This window comes from Rhinolophus ferrumequinum, chromosome 11 (assembly GCF_004115265.2).
Source record: "Rhinolophus ferrumequinum isolate MPI-CBG mRhiFer1 chromosome 11, mRhiFer1_v1.p, whole genome shotgun sequence".
Classification (NCBI taxonomy): domain Eukaryota; kingdom Metazoa; phylum Chordata; class Mammalia; order Chiroptera; family Rhinolophidae; genus Rhinolophus; species Rhinolophus ferrumequinum.
In genome coordinates, this window is record NC_046294.1 from 43,421,865 (window position 1) to 43,441,498 (window position 19,634).

The 19,634-nt window shown below is 41.8% G+C and overlaps 1 protein-coding gene, 1 long non-coding RNA gene and 2 other non-coding genes across 4 annotated transcripts; 1 reads left to right on the forward strand and 3 right to left on the reverse strand.

Annotated features, from left to right (window-relative positions):
- The first annotated feature begins 308 nt into the window (after window positions 1-308).
- Window positions 309-19,374, forward strand: LOC117030219 (uncharacterized). The gene is made up of 3 exons (XR_004424340.1): window positions 309-1,610; window positions 15,923-16,231; window positions 19,263-19,374. It is a non-coding gene; the product is annotated as an uncharacterized LOC117030219 (long non-coding RNA).
- On the reverse strand, window positions 4,133-7,056 carry RPL27A (ribosomal protein L27a). The gene is made up of 5 exons (XM_033120098.1): window positions 6,964-7,056; window positions 6,517-6,580; window positions 6,031-6,106; window positions 5,191-5,365; window positions 4,133-4,307 (listed from the first exon to the last, which is right to left on the reverse strand). The coding sequence occupies exons 1-5, from the start codon at window positions 6,964-6,966 to the stop codon at window positions 4,179-4,181; spliced, it is 447 nt and encodes a 148-aa protein (XP_032975989.1). The 5' UTR covers window positions 6,967-7,056; the 3' UTR covers window positions 4,133-4,178.
- On the reverse strand, window positions 4,416-4,544 carry LOC117031437 (small nucleolar RNA SNORA3/SNORA45 family). Its single transcript, XR_004424572.1, has one exon. It is a non-coding gene; the product is annotated as a small nucleolar RNA SNORA3/SNORA45 family (small nucleolar RNA).
- LOC117031438 (small nucleolar RNA SNORA3/SNORA45 family) lies at window positions 5,755-5,884 on the reverse strand. The gene has a single exon (XR_004424573.1). It is a non-coding gene; the product is annotated as a small nucleolar RNA SNORA3/SNORA45 family (small nucleolar RNA).
- Window positions 19,375-19,634: the final 260 nt, after the last annotated feature.

Below are 19,634 nucleotides of genomic sequence, written 5' to 3' on the forward strand. Positions count from 1 at the left end.
TCTGATTTAAACAGTATTTGGAATCCTGGAAAACTGAGAAGTATATGCAAAGGAAAGAAAAAAACCAACTTATTTTGTGTAAATGGATTCGCTTCTAAGCTAGATTTTTTCTTTGTTGTTAAGAATCAACATCTAGCATCCCTGGTTGTTCCCCCTCCATGATTATGGATGCCACCCTCCCCTAGCCCCGCACTTTGGCCCTGGGGCAATTGCTCAGGGGCAAGAGTGCTGTCTCCTGTGCTAGAGGTCCCAGTGCCTATGTGGTGTCAGCCAGCCCTCTTCTATTCAGGAGTTAAAGGCCCTGGGTTTTCTCCTGTAATCAGTCTGGTAACTTTTAAAGCAGGGCAGGCTGCCCTATTATATCTTTCTAAATGCTCTTCTCAGTAATCGCATCCTGGTAGTAAGTTGTAGTGCAGAAATGAGGCGTCGGCTTTTTAAAGGCAGTATTTGGAAGGCAATGCCCTTGGAAAGTAGTATTATTCCAAATGTGGTTCACATTAGATTGTCTGAATTAGGGCTCCAAGAAAATCATTCTAATTGGTCACAACTGTTAAATTTTTGTTTAAAATAATACCTTTTATTTCACATGTGGACTTGAAACCTGCCTTGTACACAAAATGACTTATTTAAAAGGATACAGAAACAAGGTTAAAAAAAATGGAAATAAAACAAAAAGTGGGCTGTAAAACAGAGCCAGAAATGAAACACACACTTTTAACCTATCTTCTTACTAGGGATGATACACAAAAGTAGTTTCTACAGCCAGAGTGCGTGGTGGTATCTTAAATTTACGGAGGTGGGGGGTGGGTAAAAGTGAGTATAAATGAAAACTCTAGAACAAGAAAAAGTACTACTTTTCATTTTCAGCACTGGCAAATTACTGGCATTTTTTGTTTATATTGCTTTTTAATATGAAAATAGTATGAATTTGGTTAAGCAAGAAACTCAAAACTGTACCAAAACATCTACCTCACCTTCCGAAACTGAGGAAATCCCTTCTGTTTTAAGTTCCTCCAGAACATTTCTATCTGTACAAGCATTTTTTTTTTTTAAGCCAAAGGTGCTTTGAACATAGCTGGCGCTCGTTACCTTTTTGACAACTGAAAGTTAATCCTGAGGTTTGGAAATTCGCACCTTGAAAATGTACACAAAGACCACGCCTCCTGTTGTTAAGCGCAGCAAGCGCGATTTGTAGTGTCCAACGGTGACGCAGTCTGCCGCTCGGAAGGCGACCCACGCCGTCCAAGGACCGGGGCCGGAATGAAACCTCCCGCCTCGCCGGGTGAAAGTACCTACGCCGCGTAAGGCGGGCTGGCCCCGTCCACTGCCGGAAGGGGATGAAGCTGGCGCCGACCGTGCTTCCGGTCACGCGGTGGTCAGTGACCCCGGAACCACAACCTCACTCCGGAAGTGGCTCAGGGGCGGAAGGGGGAGAAGTGAACTCAGCTTTGGTTCGTCGTGAGGGCGTTTCGGAGGTCCGACGGGGTAAATCGAGCGAGGCTGCGGAAGTGCTAAGCTCTGTAGGGCTGCGGCCGCCCGAACTCCCGTAGCCTACCGCCTTCCAGCGTAGGCGGACGCTGTGCATCTTCCGCCGGTGCTGCGCGCCGCAGGTTTGTTTGCGTCCCTGGGGCAGACTGCTCGTGGGCTAGTCATCGAGTAGAAATGTTTATTTGAAAACAAATCCAACCTAGTTGATTTTGCAAAATATGTGGTAGACATCTCCCATAAATTGTAACTTATAGCTGCAGCCCAGAGATTTTGGTGGAAAATACATTTAAAGCCCACTTATTAGGCTAGAAATGTCCTTAGCAGTTGCAACATACAGAAAATTTAGCTGTCAACCTAATGTGCTAGGTGATGCTTTTCACCAGTTACCCAAGCTTCCTCTGGCAACATTACTACTTGGAGAGGAGTGGGAGAATTTATCCAGGTGTTAGCTGTAGAAACTGGTGAGTGACCAAGCTGGAACAAGGCAACTCAAAATACCGTGTTTCCCCGAAAATAAGACCTAGCCCGACAGCGCGAATGCATTTTTTGGAGCAAAAATTAATGTAAGACCCAGTCTTATTTTACTATATAAGATCGGGTCTTATACTAATTTTTGTTCCAAAAGACGCAGTAGAGCTGATTGTCCGGCTAGGTCTTATTTTCAGGTACACACAGTAGGACACCTCCCCTATGTAGGATTGGGATGAGTATTATCCTATCCAACCCCATCCTGTTTCTGGAGTTACCACCACAGGGTACCAACAAATTCCTGGGTAAGACCTGGACACTAAGGGACTAGTGCCCATCTTTCTTCCCCCTAAACCCCACCTTTTCAAGCCTAACCATTTTGTGGTCAGCCCCACCCCAATTAGGTGAGTCACCGAGTCCTGCTTATTTTATCTTAACTTTTCCCATTCTCATTTTCTTGGCCCTGCCTCCAGCCTCACCCTGTACCCCAGCCCCAAAACTAGAGCCTCCCCAGGTTCATCTTCCACATACCTAGTACCTTGCCTAACCTTTCCAAACTGGTTCCCCAAAGGTATGTTTGCTCTTCCACTTGGACCCCTTTCCCATGAACTGAATCACACCAAGGTTGATTTGTCTGCTCCCCCAACAGCTCTTGCATAATGGTTGCTAAGAGTCAAAAAGTTTTAATAAGTTCTTTCCATTTTACTTAATCTACACGATCCTCAAGTAGATGCCTTCACTTACATTTTAATGAGCAAACTGGAGTAAGCCTAACTCACACACCTGTTAGGTTCATAGACTTCAAACCCTGTCTCTGAATCTTCCTATCTTTACATTTTTGTACCTTCAGTGTCTAGTAGGACTCCAACGTTAAATTAAGTCACCTAATTCTTTATCAACTACTGACCATCTGTCTTTGATCCATACCCTTAGCTTCTGTTAAGTTCTCCAGAAGACACTAAGGGAAAACCTATCATCTTACCTTTCTCTCAGCACCATTATGGAAGATGCAAATCCAAACAATCCAGTTATTCGTTTGTCTGAGGAAAGCCTTCCTGACCCCTTTTAACTCCCATTATTTAATTCACTTAAGTCTCTTCCCGTGCTTCCTTATATTAGGTTGGTGCAAAAGTAATTGCGGTTTGAAGGGTTGAAAATGGCAAAAACCGCAATTACTTTTGCACTAACCTAATATTTGATGGCCCCCCATATCCTCTAAAGCTTATCATGACAGATTTGTCCCATAGAAAGTAATGGTTCCTAGCCCATGTATGATCCCTTAGAGCACTAAGGAAACAACTCTCCACCAAATTAACCTAGTAGCCGAGTTTCAAGTTTAAGTGCCATCTTAACTATTTCTTGGGCCAGGGTTCTAGATTGTGAATTTTATTTTTGGTGGAAAAAATTTCAAAATCTTTGGAACTATAAAAGCTAGCAAGTTATAACTTACCCTGAGAACTATGAGGGCCCTATCTGCAAGCACTAGTCATCATTTTTGCAGGAGATACAAACCCTGGAAAACCTGATTCTAGTTTCAGGCCTTTATGATTTCCCAAATTTCTCCACTAGATACATTTCAGACTAGAAGAAACACTGTTAGTATTTCATGATGTATTTCTTTGAACATTTAAGACTCCTACGCTCAGGGACCCAAAAATCCTGGCAATTGCCTCATAGAATCCAAACCACTTTGATAGGTAAAAGCGCTGATGTGTTTAAAATTCAGATTGCTGGGCTCCATCTCAAGATTGTGGTTGTAAACTAGAATGGTTTAGTCCAAGATGAGGGAGCCAGGTGGAAAAACCTTAGTAAGTTCAGTAATTGTCCAGAAGAACTGCCTCCTTCCTATCACTCTGTCCCCTTTTGAGCCCCATGGAACAGTTAAGGGCAAATTCTTCTCCTCAATGTAAATTCAGAGTATACAATGAAAACAGGCCTTTCAACTATTTTACACACACTCACACCCCACCAACAGGTATTATCACTTGATAAATGAAAAGGTTCAAGTTAGACAACAGGCCAAGGCCTCCTAAGTGTTGGTGCTATCTCTTGAACACTTTCTGAGGGGAGTTGGCTGGAGCTCAGACCCTCATACCCTTACTCCCAGAACATGTTAAGCAGGTTTCTGACATATAGATAAGGGAGAGGTAGAGGTGCCAAAGAACCTACACTCAGACCAGAAGAGAAAAACATTGGAGTTTTAATGAACTTCCCGTGTGGTTTCAAGCTACCAGGACACAGGCCCCTCCAACACCCTTAATCTTCTCTTCAGCTCTTCTGCTGAAGAATTTGGCCTTCACGATGACAGGCTGCTTTGGGAGCTTTCCCTTCCCCAGAACTTTGTAGTAGCCCTAAAAGAACAGAGAAAAGGATTTATAGCACACCATGGTGGGTACTAACTCCTTGATGGGTATGAGGAAAGATGCATATCAACCCACTCCATCTAGGAGCCAGGAAGGGCATGTTTCTGATCTGGGCACTACCGGGGGCACTGAATGCCCTCGCCAGTGAATCAAGACCAGCAAATTCTCTCCGAGAACTGTAGCACACCAGGACAAGAGCTGTCAGGATGTGACTCTAGTCTCGGGCAAAACACAAACTCCCCTCTCTCACTCAGTTATGATCTAATAACCAAAAAGGGAAAACCATGTTCCCAGCGTGTTCCACGAAGTCTTGACCATCAGAATTGCTCAGGGAATGTTAAACAGGCTAGGATGGGGAATTTAAATGTTAACTGAAAGCCCCCTCAGGGTTCAGACGACTTCTGTACCCATGGAAGGTAATATTGACACAAAGACCAGAACTCCAAATGATATATAAAATGCTTGTTTGTTTGTTTTTTGGGGGAACCTCTTCAGATAATGTAGGGCCTTGTAGTCTTGTGTAAAACAGACCAAAACTAGTTGAGCTAAGATATTGCCAATAGCTCAGGTGAGAAATGCAAACCTTTAATCAGGGCATAACAGAAGGAATGAGATTACTGATTGGAAAAATATTCAAGTGAAAATGAAATACCTGAAAGAGCGAGAGTGGAAGGATTACTCTTCAACTGAACTAGAATTCAATTCTGAACTACAGTGAATTCAATTCAGTGAATTACCTCTGGAAATTCTTCCAAAAGGTGGAACTCTAGTAGGTAACTGGATATAGACTTGAGGTGGAGATTAAGTAGATTAGATTCAGAGTTTTCAGAGGTAAGGACCCGTATAACGGCAAAAATATTAATTCACTCACCGATCGCACCACATCAATGATAGGAGCAGCTCCAGTCTTGTTTTTGGCAGCATTTACCCGTGTCTGCTCACTGACCAAGGTCCACAGTTTATCAAGGTTGACAGTTGGGCAGAAGCTCTGGTTCCTCTTTAAGTGGTAATGCCTCATACCAACTTTCCCAAAGTAACCTGGGTGACTGGGAAGATTAGGCAAACATTTTCACAACCGCACTCCAATTAAGAAGCTATGTTTGTCATCTTTATAGTCCAGCCCCACCCCATTAGTGTAAATTGTTCATTGGTGTAGAATGGGGACATAACTGGTACTCCATTTGTTGAAGAAACAAATCTTTTAAAAAAGCCCACCAAAGACTTTCAGGAGGAAAAAGACTAGCCTTATTTTATGGAACCAGGATAAGTCACTGAGGAAGTTGGAGGCAGTAACAAGACTAGAATTCAGGTCACTTGACAGCATTTGATGGATATGCTACCCACTCCTATATGAGATCTTCAATACAAATAGTTAAAATACCATCCCTAATTTGTGGGCATAAGTGAATCTAACAGTCGTATAGGTCAACCTGATGCATGTCACTAACCTGGTGACTGACTATACCATGGGGGCCACAGCCAGTGAATAAGGTCAGCAGTTACTCTTCGAGGACTCTAGCACACTAAGGCAATAGTTGATACCCAAGCGTGACTCTAGCCTCGATGACAAATTTGCTCAGTTCACATCAAGTGTTAACTTGGTAAAAGCCAGCAAAAGGTAAGAGGCTTGTTTCCCACTGAAGATGTTCTGAGCCAGCCCTCTGTCCCTAACGCCAAAACTGTTAGTAAAAGCGGTCCAAGAAACACTCACTATTTGTCAAAGTTGATCCTGTGGTGATGCAAGCCACCAGCATTACCGCGGCCTCCTGGGTGCTTCCGGTGCTTGCCTGCAGGAAAACAAAGCTACGTGGCTAACACAGCCTTCTCCAGCCCCTCAATACTTCTTGCAAAAGCTTTTACCCACCTCTCTGCCTTTGCTTCTGCTGTTCCCAGTCTGCAATACTTCAGCATTGCTATTCCTTCAAGACTCCAGCTTAAACGTCTCTTCCCAGCACTGCCAACCAGTTCAATACTGTGCCCCGCTCAATTTCCATCCACTCCCCAATTTATGTTAAACTCTCTCTCTGTAACTGAGCACTACAAGATTCTCAAAGAAAATGGTCGACAGCCAAAGGTCAGATTCAATCCGACCCGACTGCACAAAGCTCTTAGTAACTCACTTCTAAGCTATCTACCTCTTGACTAGCTTAAGCACCAGGCAGGGGAGCTCAAGCCAGGATGGAAAGCCAGCACTTACCGATGCGGCCGTGGCCGTGGCTCACGTGGCCCCTAAGTTTCCGGGTCTTCCTCAGTCTGGATGGCTGTGTGGGAAAAGGTCACCAAGCTGGTGATAAGGCCTAAGGGCGGTGGGGCAGGGGGCGAAGTTTGCCAGATTGTGAGAGGCCCGGAGGTCTTAAGATCAAGCATCTGCCTTGTAGCAAAGCTGAGGTTACAGACCGGCTCGGAGCCGTGCGACCTCATCTGGGCGGTGCCAGGGCCCGCGCGTCTCAAGAGATCCGAACCCTGGTCCGAACACGCGGCCCCAAGGCTCCCAGGCCCACACCGGCCCCCTACCCTGCGGCCCGCTGTGCGCGGCCCAGAAGACCGGACTAATAAGGTCGAGGGTAGGTGCCTGGGGTTCAAGGCGAGCAGAGCTCGTGCCCTGCCCCAACAACGAAGAGGAGGCATGAAACGAATAACCTACCATGTCGACAGCCGAGACGAAAAAGGCAGGCCTTTGCGAAGTCTCGCGAGATATGGAACATGGGGGGCGGAACTAATACCTCACTTCCGGCCCGGGAGGCCGGGCCTTAGGCAGGTCTCGGGTCTCGCGCGGTTATGGCTTGTATTGCTTCCTCTCCTTGCAGGTTCTGTTCGTTGTAGCGTTTGGGGTCCCTGCTCGCAGTCCGTGGTGCGCAGAGGCTCGGAGGCCGAGAGCTGTCGCGGAATGTGGGACTTGGGGCACTGTGGGCCGGGCCCTTTTCCTGGCGCTCTGGCCCAGGAACCCTCTTAGGCCGCCGTATCCCTCAGCTCCTCAGCAAACGCCCCAGCCCCGAGCGACTCCACGCACCCTGCTCTGTTCTTAGTGATCTAATCGGCCCCGCCGGTTTCGGTTGCTTGCTTGTTCCCCGGCCGCGGTGAGGACCCACGAGGCACTATTTGACCCTTAGCTTGCCCTCCTTGTGTCTCGCTCGGGGCCTTTGAAGTCCTTCCCTAGATGTCTCTACCACCCTCTGGAACCTGCTTTCCCACACTCCTGAATGGGCGCCTTTCTCCTTTGCCTTGGTGCTATCATCGAGGACTATTCACTGTGAACCTGTTCTGCTTCGGGGGCCTGTACACCTGGTTGCTTTGGAGTCCTTTTTTGCCAGACATTGTGAATTTTTTAACCACCATATTAAATAACTCGACACACCTGTGGCCCCCACTTCTGACCCCAATACAAGCGTTTTATGAAACTTCTCTGACCCTGACCCATTTAGTCAGAGTTGTTCACTTACTCGGTTTGTGCCACCACAAAATCTAGTACATAGCTCTTAGATAATTGTCAATCCACATTTGTCTTCCCTACTAGACCAAAATCTTTAAGGAGCTCGAGGATTATTTTCTTTTATCCACGCACCACCTTCCCCAGTTCCTGGCTTGTACATATTCAACAAATGATTAAGTGAATGAATGCACCTACCCTTGCCTCTTTCTTCACTAATAGTGGAAGAGGCAACCCTCCTGTCTTAAGTGTCAACCAAAGTTCACAGTCTCAACCTGTGTTAAAGATCCTATTCCGTCAATTATTCTGCGCGTATGTATTTTCTGTTTTGTTTTCTTCAGCTGAAATATATTTTAGCTAAAATATCTTAAATTCTCTGTCTCATCTACTACCTTTGCTCCTTTACTCTTTTCCCCAAAAGAGTCTGAAATGCTATTTGCTCACTTCCCATTCATTGTTTAATCCACTGTAGCCTACCTCTCAGCCCTACTATTTCAATGAAATTGCTCTTAGCAAAGTCATCAATTAAACACCAAATTGGATGGACTTCCTATTCCTCATACCACTGTTCTTTCTGTTGCACTTTACCCCTTTAACTTCTTTTTCTAAAGAAACTCGCCTTCCTCCTATCTTTCTGGCTACTTCTTAGTCTTCCTTTCAGGTTCTTCTAACTTGGACCACCCTTTAAATGTTGGTGTTCTTCAGCCTCCTGTCCTCCCCCTCTTCACGGTACGCAATCTTGGGTGAACTCATCTTGGGTGGCTTCAATTCACATCTCTTACTGAGCTCCACTCATATATTCACTTAATTTCTGGCTAGTATCCCTTGGACATTCTAGAGACAAACTAGATAAACTTACCAAAAAACTTCGATCTTCCCTGCTCACCAGTACCTTCCCCTTTATTCTGTATGTTGGTGAATAGCACCTTTGTCTCCCAGAGCGATGTCAGGGACACCTGAAAACTGTCCCCAAGCCTTCTTTTTCTCTAATACACTGTCACTATATACTTTTATTCTATACCCGTCAAATCTTCCTCCTCTTAAGCCCTCTTGCCACTGACTTCATTAAGGCCATCATATCTCTTGAGTTCAACGCCCTCCTGTGATTATCCTGCCTGCATTCTGACCCTCCTCCAATCCCTCCATCCATCACACCTCCACCAGGTTCACCTTCCTAAAACATGACTCATTCTTTCACTTGATCAAAAAGTTCCATCTCTCCCTGTTACCAACAAAATCCAGCCTGCTTGCCTTTACAGCCTTACCTCAGCTTCTCCCCTGCACAAGCTTTCGACTGCAGCCAAACTTGGTACATCTGCTGCCCTCGAGCCACTTCTCAAGCCTGAAGTGCTCATCTTCCTGCCCAGATGGCCTGAATCATCCTTAACCTTTAAAGCCCACTTTATAATCTGCTTCCTAAAACACTCCAGTCCACAGTGATAATAGCCAAATACACCTTGCAGTGTCAAAATGCGTCTGCCAGAGAAGGCAACATTACCAACCCCATTTTATGAATGAGAAAATCAATACACAGAAGTTTGAGTGACTTGCCAGAGGCTACAGAGCTGGTAAGATAGAGAGACTGGGCCTAACCTTCAGTCTTCTCTCTCCACATCCCCTGCTTTTACCTCAGTGACCACTTCCTCTCACCTCACAGCATTGTGGTCTTCATCACTCCTTCAATCCTTAATTACTTCCTGCCTGTGACCAGCAGAAAGGGGCCTTGTGGGTGGAGGACAAGGTCTAAGAAGAGATCATACTCTATTTGACATTAAAACTGGCCAGTAAGTGTACAAGGGATGAGCTGAGCTACCTGGAAACTACCCTGGGAGGATGGTCTGTGAATGGAGGAGGTAAGCTGGGCAGAGCTTTGGGAATGAAAGGTAACCATCAAGTGTCTTGTAACTAGGGCCTGGAGCAAGAACTAAGACTGTCCTCGGGGTTGGAGGGAGGGTTCTGGGTGATGGTACATGGCTTCTGGATAGTTTTGCCAGGTTCCTTGGTTATAGAGGAGCTACATCCTGTCTGTCAGGCCATCCAGCTGAATGGGAGGCCTCCCTGAGTGGAGCAGCCCCTGCGTTGGCTTCTGTGCTAACATTCTTCTCATTGACGGTCTCCAGGGTAGGGAGAGCCCTGGGTGGTTGTCTGGATCCGGTTTCCAGCCAGCTCCCTCTCCTTCACAAGGTAATCATGTAGCTTCAACACAAGGCTCATGTGGGGTTTGTCAGTGAGGGTCAGTTTCCCTGGTCAGCCAGCTCTGAGAGAGCAAACAAAGCTGAGTTCTAGATCTGCAAAGTTGAGCAGCAGCCAGATATTGGGCATTAGGTCACCTGTCCCTCCCCATCAGGGCACACAGATCCTGGATGTGATTGATGCCTGAGACATCTTCTCTGTGACATCTCTTCTGAAGTAGAGCATGGCATTGCGACATCTCAGGCGTCTGGGCTTTCTCAGAGAATCTCAGCCTCAGAAAATAAACCTGTGAAATGAGCAGAAGGGAGTTGATGCCAGGCAGCAGCCTTGCAAAGCGGTAAAGGCGGTGCTGACATGTTTGCTGTCCCAGACCTCTTTCCAGGTGGCCTTGTGAGCACATTGCCACTCTGAAGAGGGCCGGTGGTTCCTCTCTCTTCCTCTCCTCTCGGGGTTCCTGAGTCCATTAACAGTCCTTCAGACAGCAACAATGGCATGGATGGATCCAGCCTTGTTTTTTGGCTCTTCATCTTTAGATTTGGACATTTGGAAATATGCTTTTCTTCTTCAAGTAGAGGATTGTTAATTTAAGATGGAAAGGGCCAGATTTCTGTTCTAAGTGAGAATTTGAGAAAACCTTGAAATCCAAATTAATTTCAGAATTTAACATTTTTTTATGTAATAGAAACGACAGTAAAACATTAAAGAAAATTCTGAGAAAAAATATAAGTAAAAATATCTCAAATCATAACACCATACAATGCTGTTTTCATGTCTGAATATTACCTTTCAGCTCTCATCTACATGGAGACAGCTGTCTTCAAAGCTGATGACCATAGTATACAAATTCCTTTGTATTCTGCTTTTCGTTTAATGCAATATTTATCTGTATCACTACCCAGTCTTCATGATTATTATTTTGTTTAATTATTTTTTTATTTAACTATAATTTGTATACAATCTTATATTAATTATATTAGTTTCAGGTGTACAATGTAGTGACTTGACATTTTTATACCTTACAATGTAATCACCCCGCTAATTCTAGTAATTTTTCACCATGTAAACTTATTTCTATATTATTGACTATATTCCACTTTCCCTTTTCACTCATTCCCCTACCCTCTCCTTTCTGGTAACCATCCCTTTGGTCTCTGTTTCTGTGAGTGTTTTTGTTTTGTTTTTAGATTCCACATATAAATGAAACCATATGGTATCTGTTTTTCTCTGCCTAATTTATTTCACTTAGCATAGATCCATCCATGTCACAAATGGCAAGATTTCATTCCTTTTATTACTGCATAATATTCCAATGATTGTTATTTTTAACACCTGAAGAGTAATTTATTGTTAGCATGTACTATAACTTACTAAGCCATTTTCAAGTGTATTTTGTTTTCATTTTTTTCTTATTGTGTTCTTTGCTATTAGAGATACTGGTACAGTGGACATTTGTGTTTATGTAGTTTTTTTTCTTCTATTAAATAACTTGTCTAGGATAAATTCACAGGAGTGGGACTGTTGGATTATAGGGTATGAACATTTTTATTATTCATTTTATATTGCTATATATTTTTTCCCAAATGAATTGTACCAATTTATGCATCAGCAGCATGTATAATTTCCAATTTCAACTACACCAGGCTCAGGGTTTTTATTTTTCTTTTATCGGTAGTTTTTGATATATGGCAATATGGCATCTAGGGGGAAAATCCATAGGGCCACAAGGTTTTCATCAGCACAAATAAAAATAGTCTAATTTGAGGATTAGGAATTTCTAGGAATCTTTCTTTTCTGTGTTGGATACATATTTTTTTTTTTTTAATTTCATTGTACTACATCACAAGTGCAGTCCTAGAAGCTGTGTTGGAATCTAGGTTGGAAAACCCTGCTGCCATTAAACTCAAGATAGCAAAATGGGAAGAGAGAAATTATAGGATCTTTGTAGGCAGTTTATCCAATAGCACAACAAAGAGGGCCTTAAATATCTGAGTTTTAATTTAATTTCAGATGATAAAATTAGTGCAAAGGACACAGAAACTTGGGTTCATTTCCTAATTCTATTTTTACTAACTGAATGATATTGAACAACTAGCATATTCTCTTTGAGTCTTAGATTTCTTGTTTGTATAATGAAAAATGACAGATTCATTCATTCACTTCAGAAATATTTATTGAATGTGTGCTAAGTTTAGGCACTATATATATATATATATACGTGCCAGGCAGAGAGGGGCAGATACAAAGGTAAGGTGAACAAGAAAAAGTCCTGCTCTCTGACTGTGTCTAAAACAGACAGTAAACAAGTAAACAAACAAATAATATATCACATTCAACACAGTCTAGCATAGACTAGGTGCTCTCTCATTACATAGTGTTTTTCTCTCTCTCATGTTCTCCCTAAAACAAATACATTTTAATGATAATTTCTTCTGTACTACCCATACAAACAATCATTGAAATTCTTACTCCCAATGTGTTGTGGAATGACTTTCCCTGTCATTCCTTGGCAAGGTTACAAAAACCTGGTAAACTTTTCCCTTCTCTCAAATCCCTGAGTTTGGAATATTAAAAGGAGGTGGTTTGTGAGCAAGGTAATCTTATATGCGAGGTTTCCTGTCCTTCCAAACTCGATAGTTCAGGTTTTTCCGTGACTTAAAGCAGAGGTCACAATCTGATTGCTGGTATATTTTATTCGATTCATGATGTTTTCTTGTTTTTTAATTTAAGTAGTTGCCAAAGTTTTAAAAATTTAAATAAAAATCTGAATTTCTGGTATTTTGAAAAACTAAGGTTCGGCAACACTGACCCACATTCTTTAAGGTCGAGCACTTCACTGTTTATATGCCTGGCCCTTGTAGGCATTTGAATTGCTTCCCCTGGCTTAGGTACATTCTGCCAAACTCTACCCCATCCACTTTCCTAGGTCAGGGGAGATAGGAAGAACTAAGTGATAGTGAAAAGCAGCCAGAAGAAGGGGTCATTTGACCTAGAAAATGTCTTTTGACCTCCCCCTCCTTATCCTCAAATCGGAGACTCATTGCTTGGCTCTGCCTTCAATTTAATCTCTATCCCCATAGAGTTACTTCAATTGCTCTTCTAAGACAGGGATGAACTACTTATTTCTTTATATTTTTACTAGGTGGTGCCCACTGATGTTGGAAAGCCATGCCATCCCCTTGAATTCCCAGAATAACAATTCAAAGTTTAATCCAGCAGTTTTCCGGGTGTGGTCTATAGACCTATGGGGGTCCCAGAGACCCTTTCAGGGGGGCTACAAGATCAAAACAACTTTCATAATAATACTAAGATGTTATTTGCCCCTTTCACTGCGTTGACATTTGCACTGATGGTGCCAAAGCCAAAGTCAAAGATGGTATAAAACTGCTGGTACCAGTCATCATACACTGCCAGGCATTTGCAGTAATAAAAAGAAAAGAAATAAACCATTTTCACTTAAGAATGTCCATGATGAAGCAGTAAATATTGTATTAAATTTCAATCCTTGAATACATGTCTTTCTGATATTCTGTGTGAAGAAATTGGAAGTATGCAAAAAGCACTTGTGCTACTATTTGAGTTGCAACCTAACTAGCTTCTCTCTCTCTCTCTCTCTCTCTTTTTTTTTTTTTTTTTTTAGAACTCCTGTTTTACTTGAAAGAACAACTGACAGGCAAACTCTGGTTATTCAGGCTTGTGAATTTGGCAGATATTTTCTCAAAAATTTAGTGAGCCTGTCATTTCAAAGAAAAAATGGACAATATTTGATAAAATTGGAGTTTTCAGGTAAAAAATAGAATTCTGGTAAAATTATAGCTGCCTCTATGTTTGACAATTTCCTAATAGTTAAAGAATTTTCCGTGAGATTAGAGGTGCTATTAAAGAGAGTGATTTTTTTTGCTCATTATATAACAAAACATGTCAAAATTTGGAACATCTGCATAAGTTATTGAACCAGTATTTTCCAGATAACCAATGCTTGTGTTATAAAATTATGCCCGGGTAAAAGAGCAGCTCAAAGTGCAAGACAGATCAGTGGAATTTAATATAATAGAATGAGAAATGTTCATTAATGTAGTCTCCAGTTCTACATTACAATTTACCTTTAAGAAACTGCCCCTTGAATTGAATTTTGGTGTAGTATCAAAGAAGAATATTGACAATTACCTGATAAAGCTATGAAATACTCTTATCTTTTTCAAATGTATAGCTGTGGATTTTGTATAGAGACTGGATTTTCTTCATATACTATAAGCAAAACATATAACAGACTGCAGACGCAGGTGTGAGAATCCAGCTGTCTTCTATTAAGCCAGACATTAACGAGGTTTGCGAAAAGAGAAAACAATGTCACTCTTCTCAATTTATTTTTTTGAAACATATGAATAGTTATTTTTTCTAAAAAGTATGTTATGCATGTTGACATGTAATAGGTTTAGTGTTTTTTAATAAATTAATATTTTTAAATGATCTCAGTTTTAATTTATAATATGGTAAATAGCACTAGATGTAACTCAATAATTTAAAAATGTACCTGGGTTCTAAGACCAAAAAGTTTGGTATTCTCAAAGTCTAATGAAATAAACTTAGCCACTTAAAACTTCTAAGAGAGACTGCCCTCCCGTCCACTGCAGCTGGCATTATGGCTGCTCTCTGGAACATAACTGCCCATAGAGCTCCGCAGTGGATTCAAGGTGAAGGCCCATCCATTACTTTATTTAGTGGCGTCTTGCTGGGCCCCCAAGCAGCTTGGCCTCTCCCAGCCCCATCGCCTTTTGTCCTCCATGGACTTGGCTCCCAAAGTCTGTGGACCGAAGTGCAAGTTCTCTCAAATTTGCATCATTGCGGAGCTCCAGATTTGAATTAAATGATTTTTGTTTCGTTTCTCAAATAAGTACAAATATAAAACTAGGCACACTCTTTTTGCTCTTATGTTTACACATATAAAAAAAATTAACAATGTTAACTCCATCTGCAGATGATGTGTTGCTAAACTACATTGCCAGTATAACTGAAATGTGGCGCTCCCTGTCGGGGCTAAGTTTAGCAGACTTATCCCACAATGATAAGGCCCAGTTTCCCTACCTCCTTCGTTTATTTCAAGTATATATTGTGAAATATCCCTCATTGTGTGCTGCAATGTCATTTATCCTTCATGGGCAAGAATCCATCCTTACATGTTAAGGCTACCGCTTTTTCTTCTTACTAGCCTGAGACAAACTAATACTGCTCGGGGTGAGCTAGATCCTAAACCCTTAACACTGCCCTTAAAAATCTCGTCTTTGTGCATATGTAGATGATCCAGCATATTTATACTTTTAAAAAACTCTTACCTGAATGAAACAGTAATTAACAAAAAATATTGGAGAGAACTCATGAACATAAGTGTGTAAACCTCAGCTTGAGAAACATTTCAGTAGTTAAGAGCATGGAGTCTTGAATCAGACTGAACTGGGTTTGAGTTTAAATTTGAACTCTGTCTTTGTGCAATTTACCCAACCTCTCTGAGCCTCAGTTTCCTCAGCCTGTCCCTCATGGTTTTATGTAATTTGTGAAAATATCATAATCCCTATCTCCAAGGGTAGTTGTGAGGATTGAGATAAAGTATAGAAAGCACCTGGCATCAACTTGACATTTAATACATTTTCTCCTCTTTTCCAAAATGGAATCTTAGGTCCAGCTTGTCCACTAATAAAGAGAGACATGGGTAGATAGGGGACCCTTTAGAAGACAAAAACAAACCCTGTAAGAAACACACGACCTAGCAGACCCCGCCAGGCTTTGTTTTCCACAGCAGACATGCTGGACTCTTTTGGGCCCAAGCGAGAGGTTGAGGCTGCGCCCTGTTGTGGGACATGCACTTTAGTTCTTGGGAGGAATATGGCCTGCATTTCTGAAGCCTTCTTCTCTGAGTCCTTTCTGGCCTGTCCAGGAACATCTTCCTCCCCAAAGAAATAAATCACTCTGCTTTGTGCTTCACTTACAGGTAGTGGAGCTTACTCGCTCTCCACTAGCTGCTTCACGCGTGAGGATATCAATGGAAAAGCCCCGGTCCCAGGCACAGGCATGGGCATGAATATGGGCGTGAGCTTTATGGGGCTGCCACCAGTTGACCAGAAACACAGGAGTGGACAGATGGAGGCCGTGGTACTGAATTGCTCATTGTGCCAGCAGGACTTGCAGTACGTGGGTGCCCGGCTCCTACCCTGCCAGCATTTGCACTGTAAGGACTGCTTTCAGGGCTTGATCCAGGAGCTGGGGCAGGTTGCCAAGGCTCATGGGACTGTCTCAGACGGTAAGTAAAAAAGCCCCTCGTGTTCACCTCTTTCTATGTAACAGGTCTCTTCCTGTTTCATAGGAACTGAATTTCAGGTATAGAAAGAATCAGTGTTTAAATGCCCAAGGGACATTTGTTGCTGAAAGCGACTCTTTGGGGAATCTGTGAGACGAAACAAATCCTCTTGATGCCTAATATATCTGTTTTGTAAGCTGGGACTTTTCATGTTTGGGATTTCCTTAAATTGGTAGCAGACTAAGAAACCTGGGAAGGTTTTGATCCAAGGTTTGGCTGACTCCCTAGGTGGAAAGGACGTGTCCTGGCTCACTAAACTTCCGAGGCAGGGGGAGATGGGCTGGGCTCCTAGGGTTGGTCAGGAACAGATTTTGAACAGACACGCTGACTAGTGAACCATTCACCGTCTAAGCTGTGGCCCAGCAGGGAGGAGCTTGTGTCTTGCTTCTGAATGTCAGGTTTCCTAGGAAACAATCTCTTTGAAAACTGTGAAGTCCTCAGAGACAGGAACCAGGTTCCTTCATTTCAGTATTGTAGCTCAGGGCACATTATGGAGGGGCAGTGAGTATCTATTGAATGAACTTATAGGATGTGAAAGTCAAATAAGTTGACAGCATTTGGCAGGATTATCTTTTTGGTTTGTTTCATTGTCTGCAGTATTTTGAAAGTGACTTGTAGAACAAGTCTAGGCTGTCTTTGAGGCAGCATAACATTGCAGCTGTCTTTAGATCTGAATTTTGAGCCCTCTAAACCCTTGGGCAAGCTACCTAACTTCTCTGTGTCTCTGTTGAGAGTTTGGAGCACAGAAGATATGGTCTACTTTGATTTTTTAAATGAATATATGATTTTTAAGCTTATAACTTAAACTTTGTTCTTCCTTGAGCTTTGATTTTAGCTTACAGATATTACACTATTAATAAATGTGGCAAATTTTAACAATAATTTTTAAGGGCTTTTCATTAATATTTGAACATATTTACAAATTTAGTTAATATTTGTTTTTATCGATTAAATGTATTTTCTTTTTAAGTGATGCAATTTTCTAGCAAATAAGCATTCCCAATTACTGAAAGAACTCTTAGAAATCCAATAAATTTAACTGATAAATATAGTGAATCCTAAATATGTCTTAAAAGTTCCAGCACTGTTGGGTTAATATCCAGAATACATAAAGAACTCCTACATCTCAATAATAAAAAATAAACAACCCAGTTAAAAAATGGCAAAGGACTTGAATAGACATTTCTCCAGAGAAGATATACAAATAGCCAAATAAGCACATGAAAAGATGCTTAATATCACTAATCTTTAGGGAAATACAAATCAAAGCCACAATGAAATACCATCTCATTAGGATCATTAGGATGGCTGCTATTAAAAAAAAAGAAAAAAAGAACTGAAAATGATAATTGTTGGTGAGATGTGGAGAAATTGGGATCCTTGTGCACTGTTGGTGGGAATATAAAATGGTGCAACCTCTGTGGAAACCGGTATGGTATTTCCTTAAAAAATTAAAAAATAGCATTACGATATGATCCAGAAATTGCCCTTTTGGGTATATACACAAAAGAATTAAAAGTAGGGATTCAAAGAGATATTTGTATACCCATGTTCATATCAGCATTATTTTCCATAGCCAAAAGGTAGAAGCAACCCAAGTGAGTGGATAAACAAGATGTGGTATATACATACAATGGAATGTTATTCAGCCTTAGTGAGGAAGGAAATTCTGGCACATACTACAACATGAATGCATCTTGAGCACATAATGCTAAATGAAATTAGCCTGTCACAAACAGACAAATACTGACCGAGAGCAGTGAAATTCACAGAGACAGAAAGTAGAATGGTGGTTGCTAAGGGCTGGGGGGCGGGGAGGTGGGAAATGGGGAGTTGTTGTTTAATGGTATAGTTTTAGCTTTGCCCATTTTTTAAATCAGGTTTTTGTTGTTGTTGAATTGTTGGAGTTCTTTATATATTCTGAATACTAGATCCTTATTAGATACATGATTTGCATATATTTTCTCCCATTCTTTGGGTTGCCTTTTCATTCTGTTGATAGTGTCCTTTAATGTGTAAAGGCTTTCATTTTGATAAATCCAACTTACCTATTTTTTCTTTTGTTGCCTGTGCTTTTGGTGTGATATCCAGGAAATCATTGCCAAATCCATTGTGTGAAGCATTTATCCTATGTTTTCTTCTAAGAGTTTTACAGTTTTAGCTCTTATGTTCAGGTCTTTGATCTCCTTTAAGATTTTTAACATGAAGTAATATGCATGTCTCAAGACTTTGACTCTAAAGTCAGAAAACTAAATTCATACTAATGACAATTATCAGAACCATCGTGTTTGTTGCTGAGTTTTCTAAGTGCAATGGAGACTCAAAACATAAGCTTTGGTGTCAGCATATCTGGGTCTCTGACTGTGAGTCCTGCTCTGCCTGCCACATAAGAGCCGAGTAGCGTGGGCAAGTTTTCTTGCCTATAAAGTGGGGTTAATGATGGTAGTAATTAACTTGGATTGTTAGGAAGATTAAATGAGAATATACACATAGAACATTCTGCGTTATGCTTAGGATATAGTAAGACCAAGCAAGGGGGAAAAATACTATTATTTAGAACTTGTGAAACTGAAGTAGAAAGAAATGTGTTAGATGTGAATATCCTTATATTGGAAACAGAGAGGCAATTTCTTGAATATGTGGCATCTTATATCCTTTAGTAAGTCCTATGGTCAGGCCAGGCCATTGTTACCTACTATATTTGCATTTATAGGTGAAGAGTGGAATAAGCTTCCTGTATCACTTGGAAATTTTAGGACTTTATGCTGTATGGAATTTGTTGGTGTGTCTGTCTGTTTTATTCACAGGTATTTATTGACTTTTGCGTACCAGACTCTATGGCATTTAGGGTACAGAGATAAAAAGACAGGGTCCTTCCCTTCAGGGAACTCATTCTATAGAAGGGCAGACACTTAAACAGATGATAGTCTTACCGTGCGGCAGGGATGTGAAGAGAAGATTGTTTCACCTTCAGCCAAAGGAACAGCACCCCTGGGAGGTTCTTCATGCACCAGGACTGGTGATATCAGTTTCTCACTGAATGTTTTCTGAAGGACTGAAAAAGAATGGCGCCCAAATGAGCTGACCTATGAGAAGTAGAGCTGTCGTCGTCTATCTCCGGTAAGTCTAGTGAGTTACCCAATACCTGACCTTAGATTTCTGGTCCATAATTTGAGAAGCCGTGCTTTGGGAGTCTGGTTCTTCAGAAAGAGCTTTTATCCAGCAGAGGAAGAGCACAGACTTGCTAAAAGGCTTATCTGATTTCTGCCAATCTGAGGTTTTCAAAAGTAAAATGTGGGAGCAGGTAGAGGTGGCAGGAGAGACAGGTGGAGGCTGAAAAAACATA

Bases quoted from the DNA above. Each gene is read 5' to 3' on its own strand.
- RPL27A (XM_033120098.1), bottom strand. The intron at 6,107-6,516 runs GTAAGTGCTGGC...GTTTTCCTGCAG, and splicing joins CCACGGCCACGGCCGCATCG to GCAAGCACCGGAAGCACCCA. The intron at 4,308-5,190 runs GTGAGTGAATTA...CTGTTCTTTTAG, and splicing joins TCATTGATGTGGTGCGATCG to GGCTACTACAAAGTTCTGGG.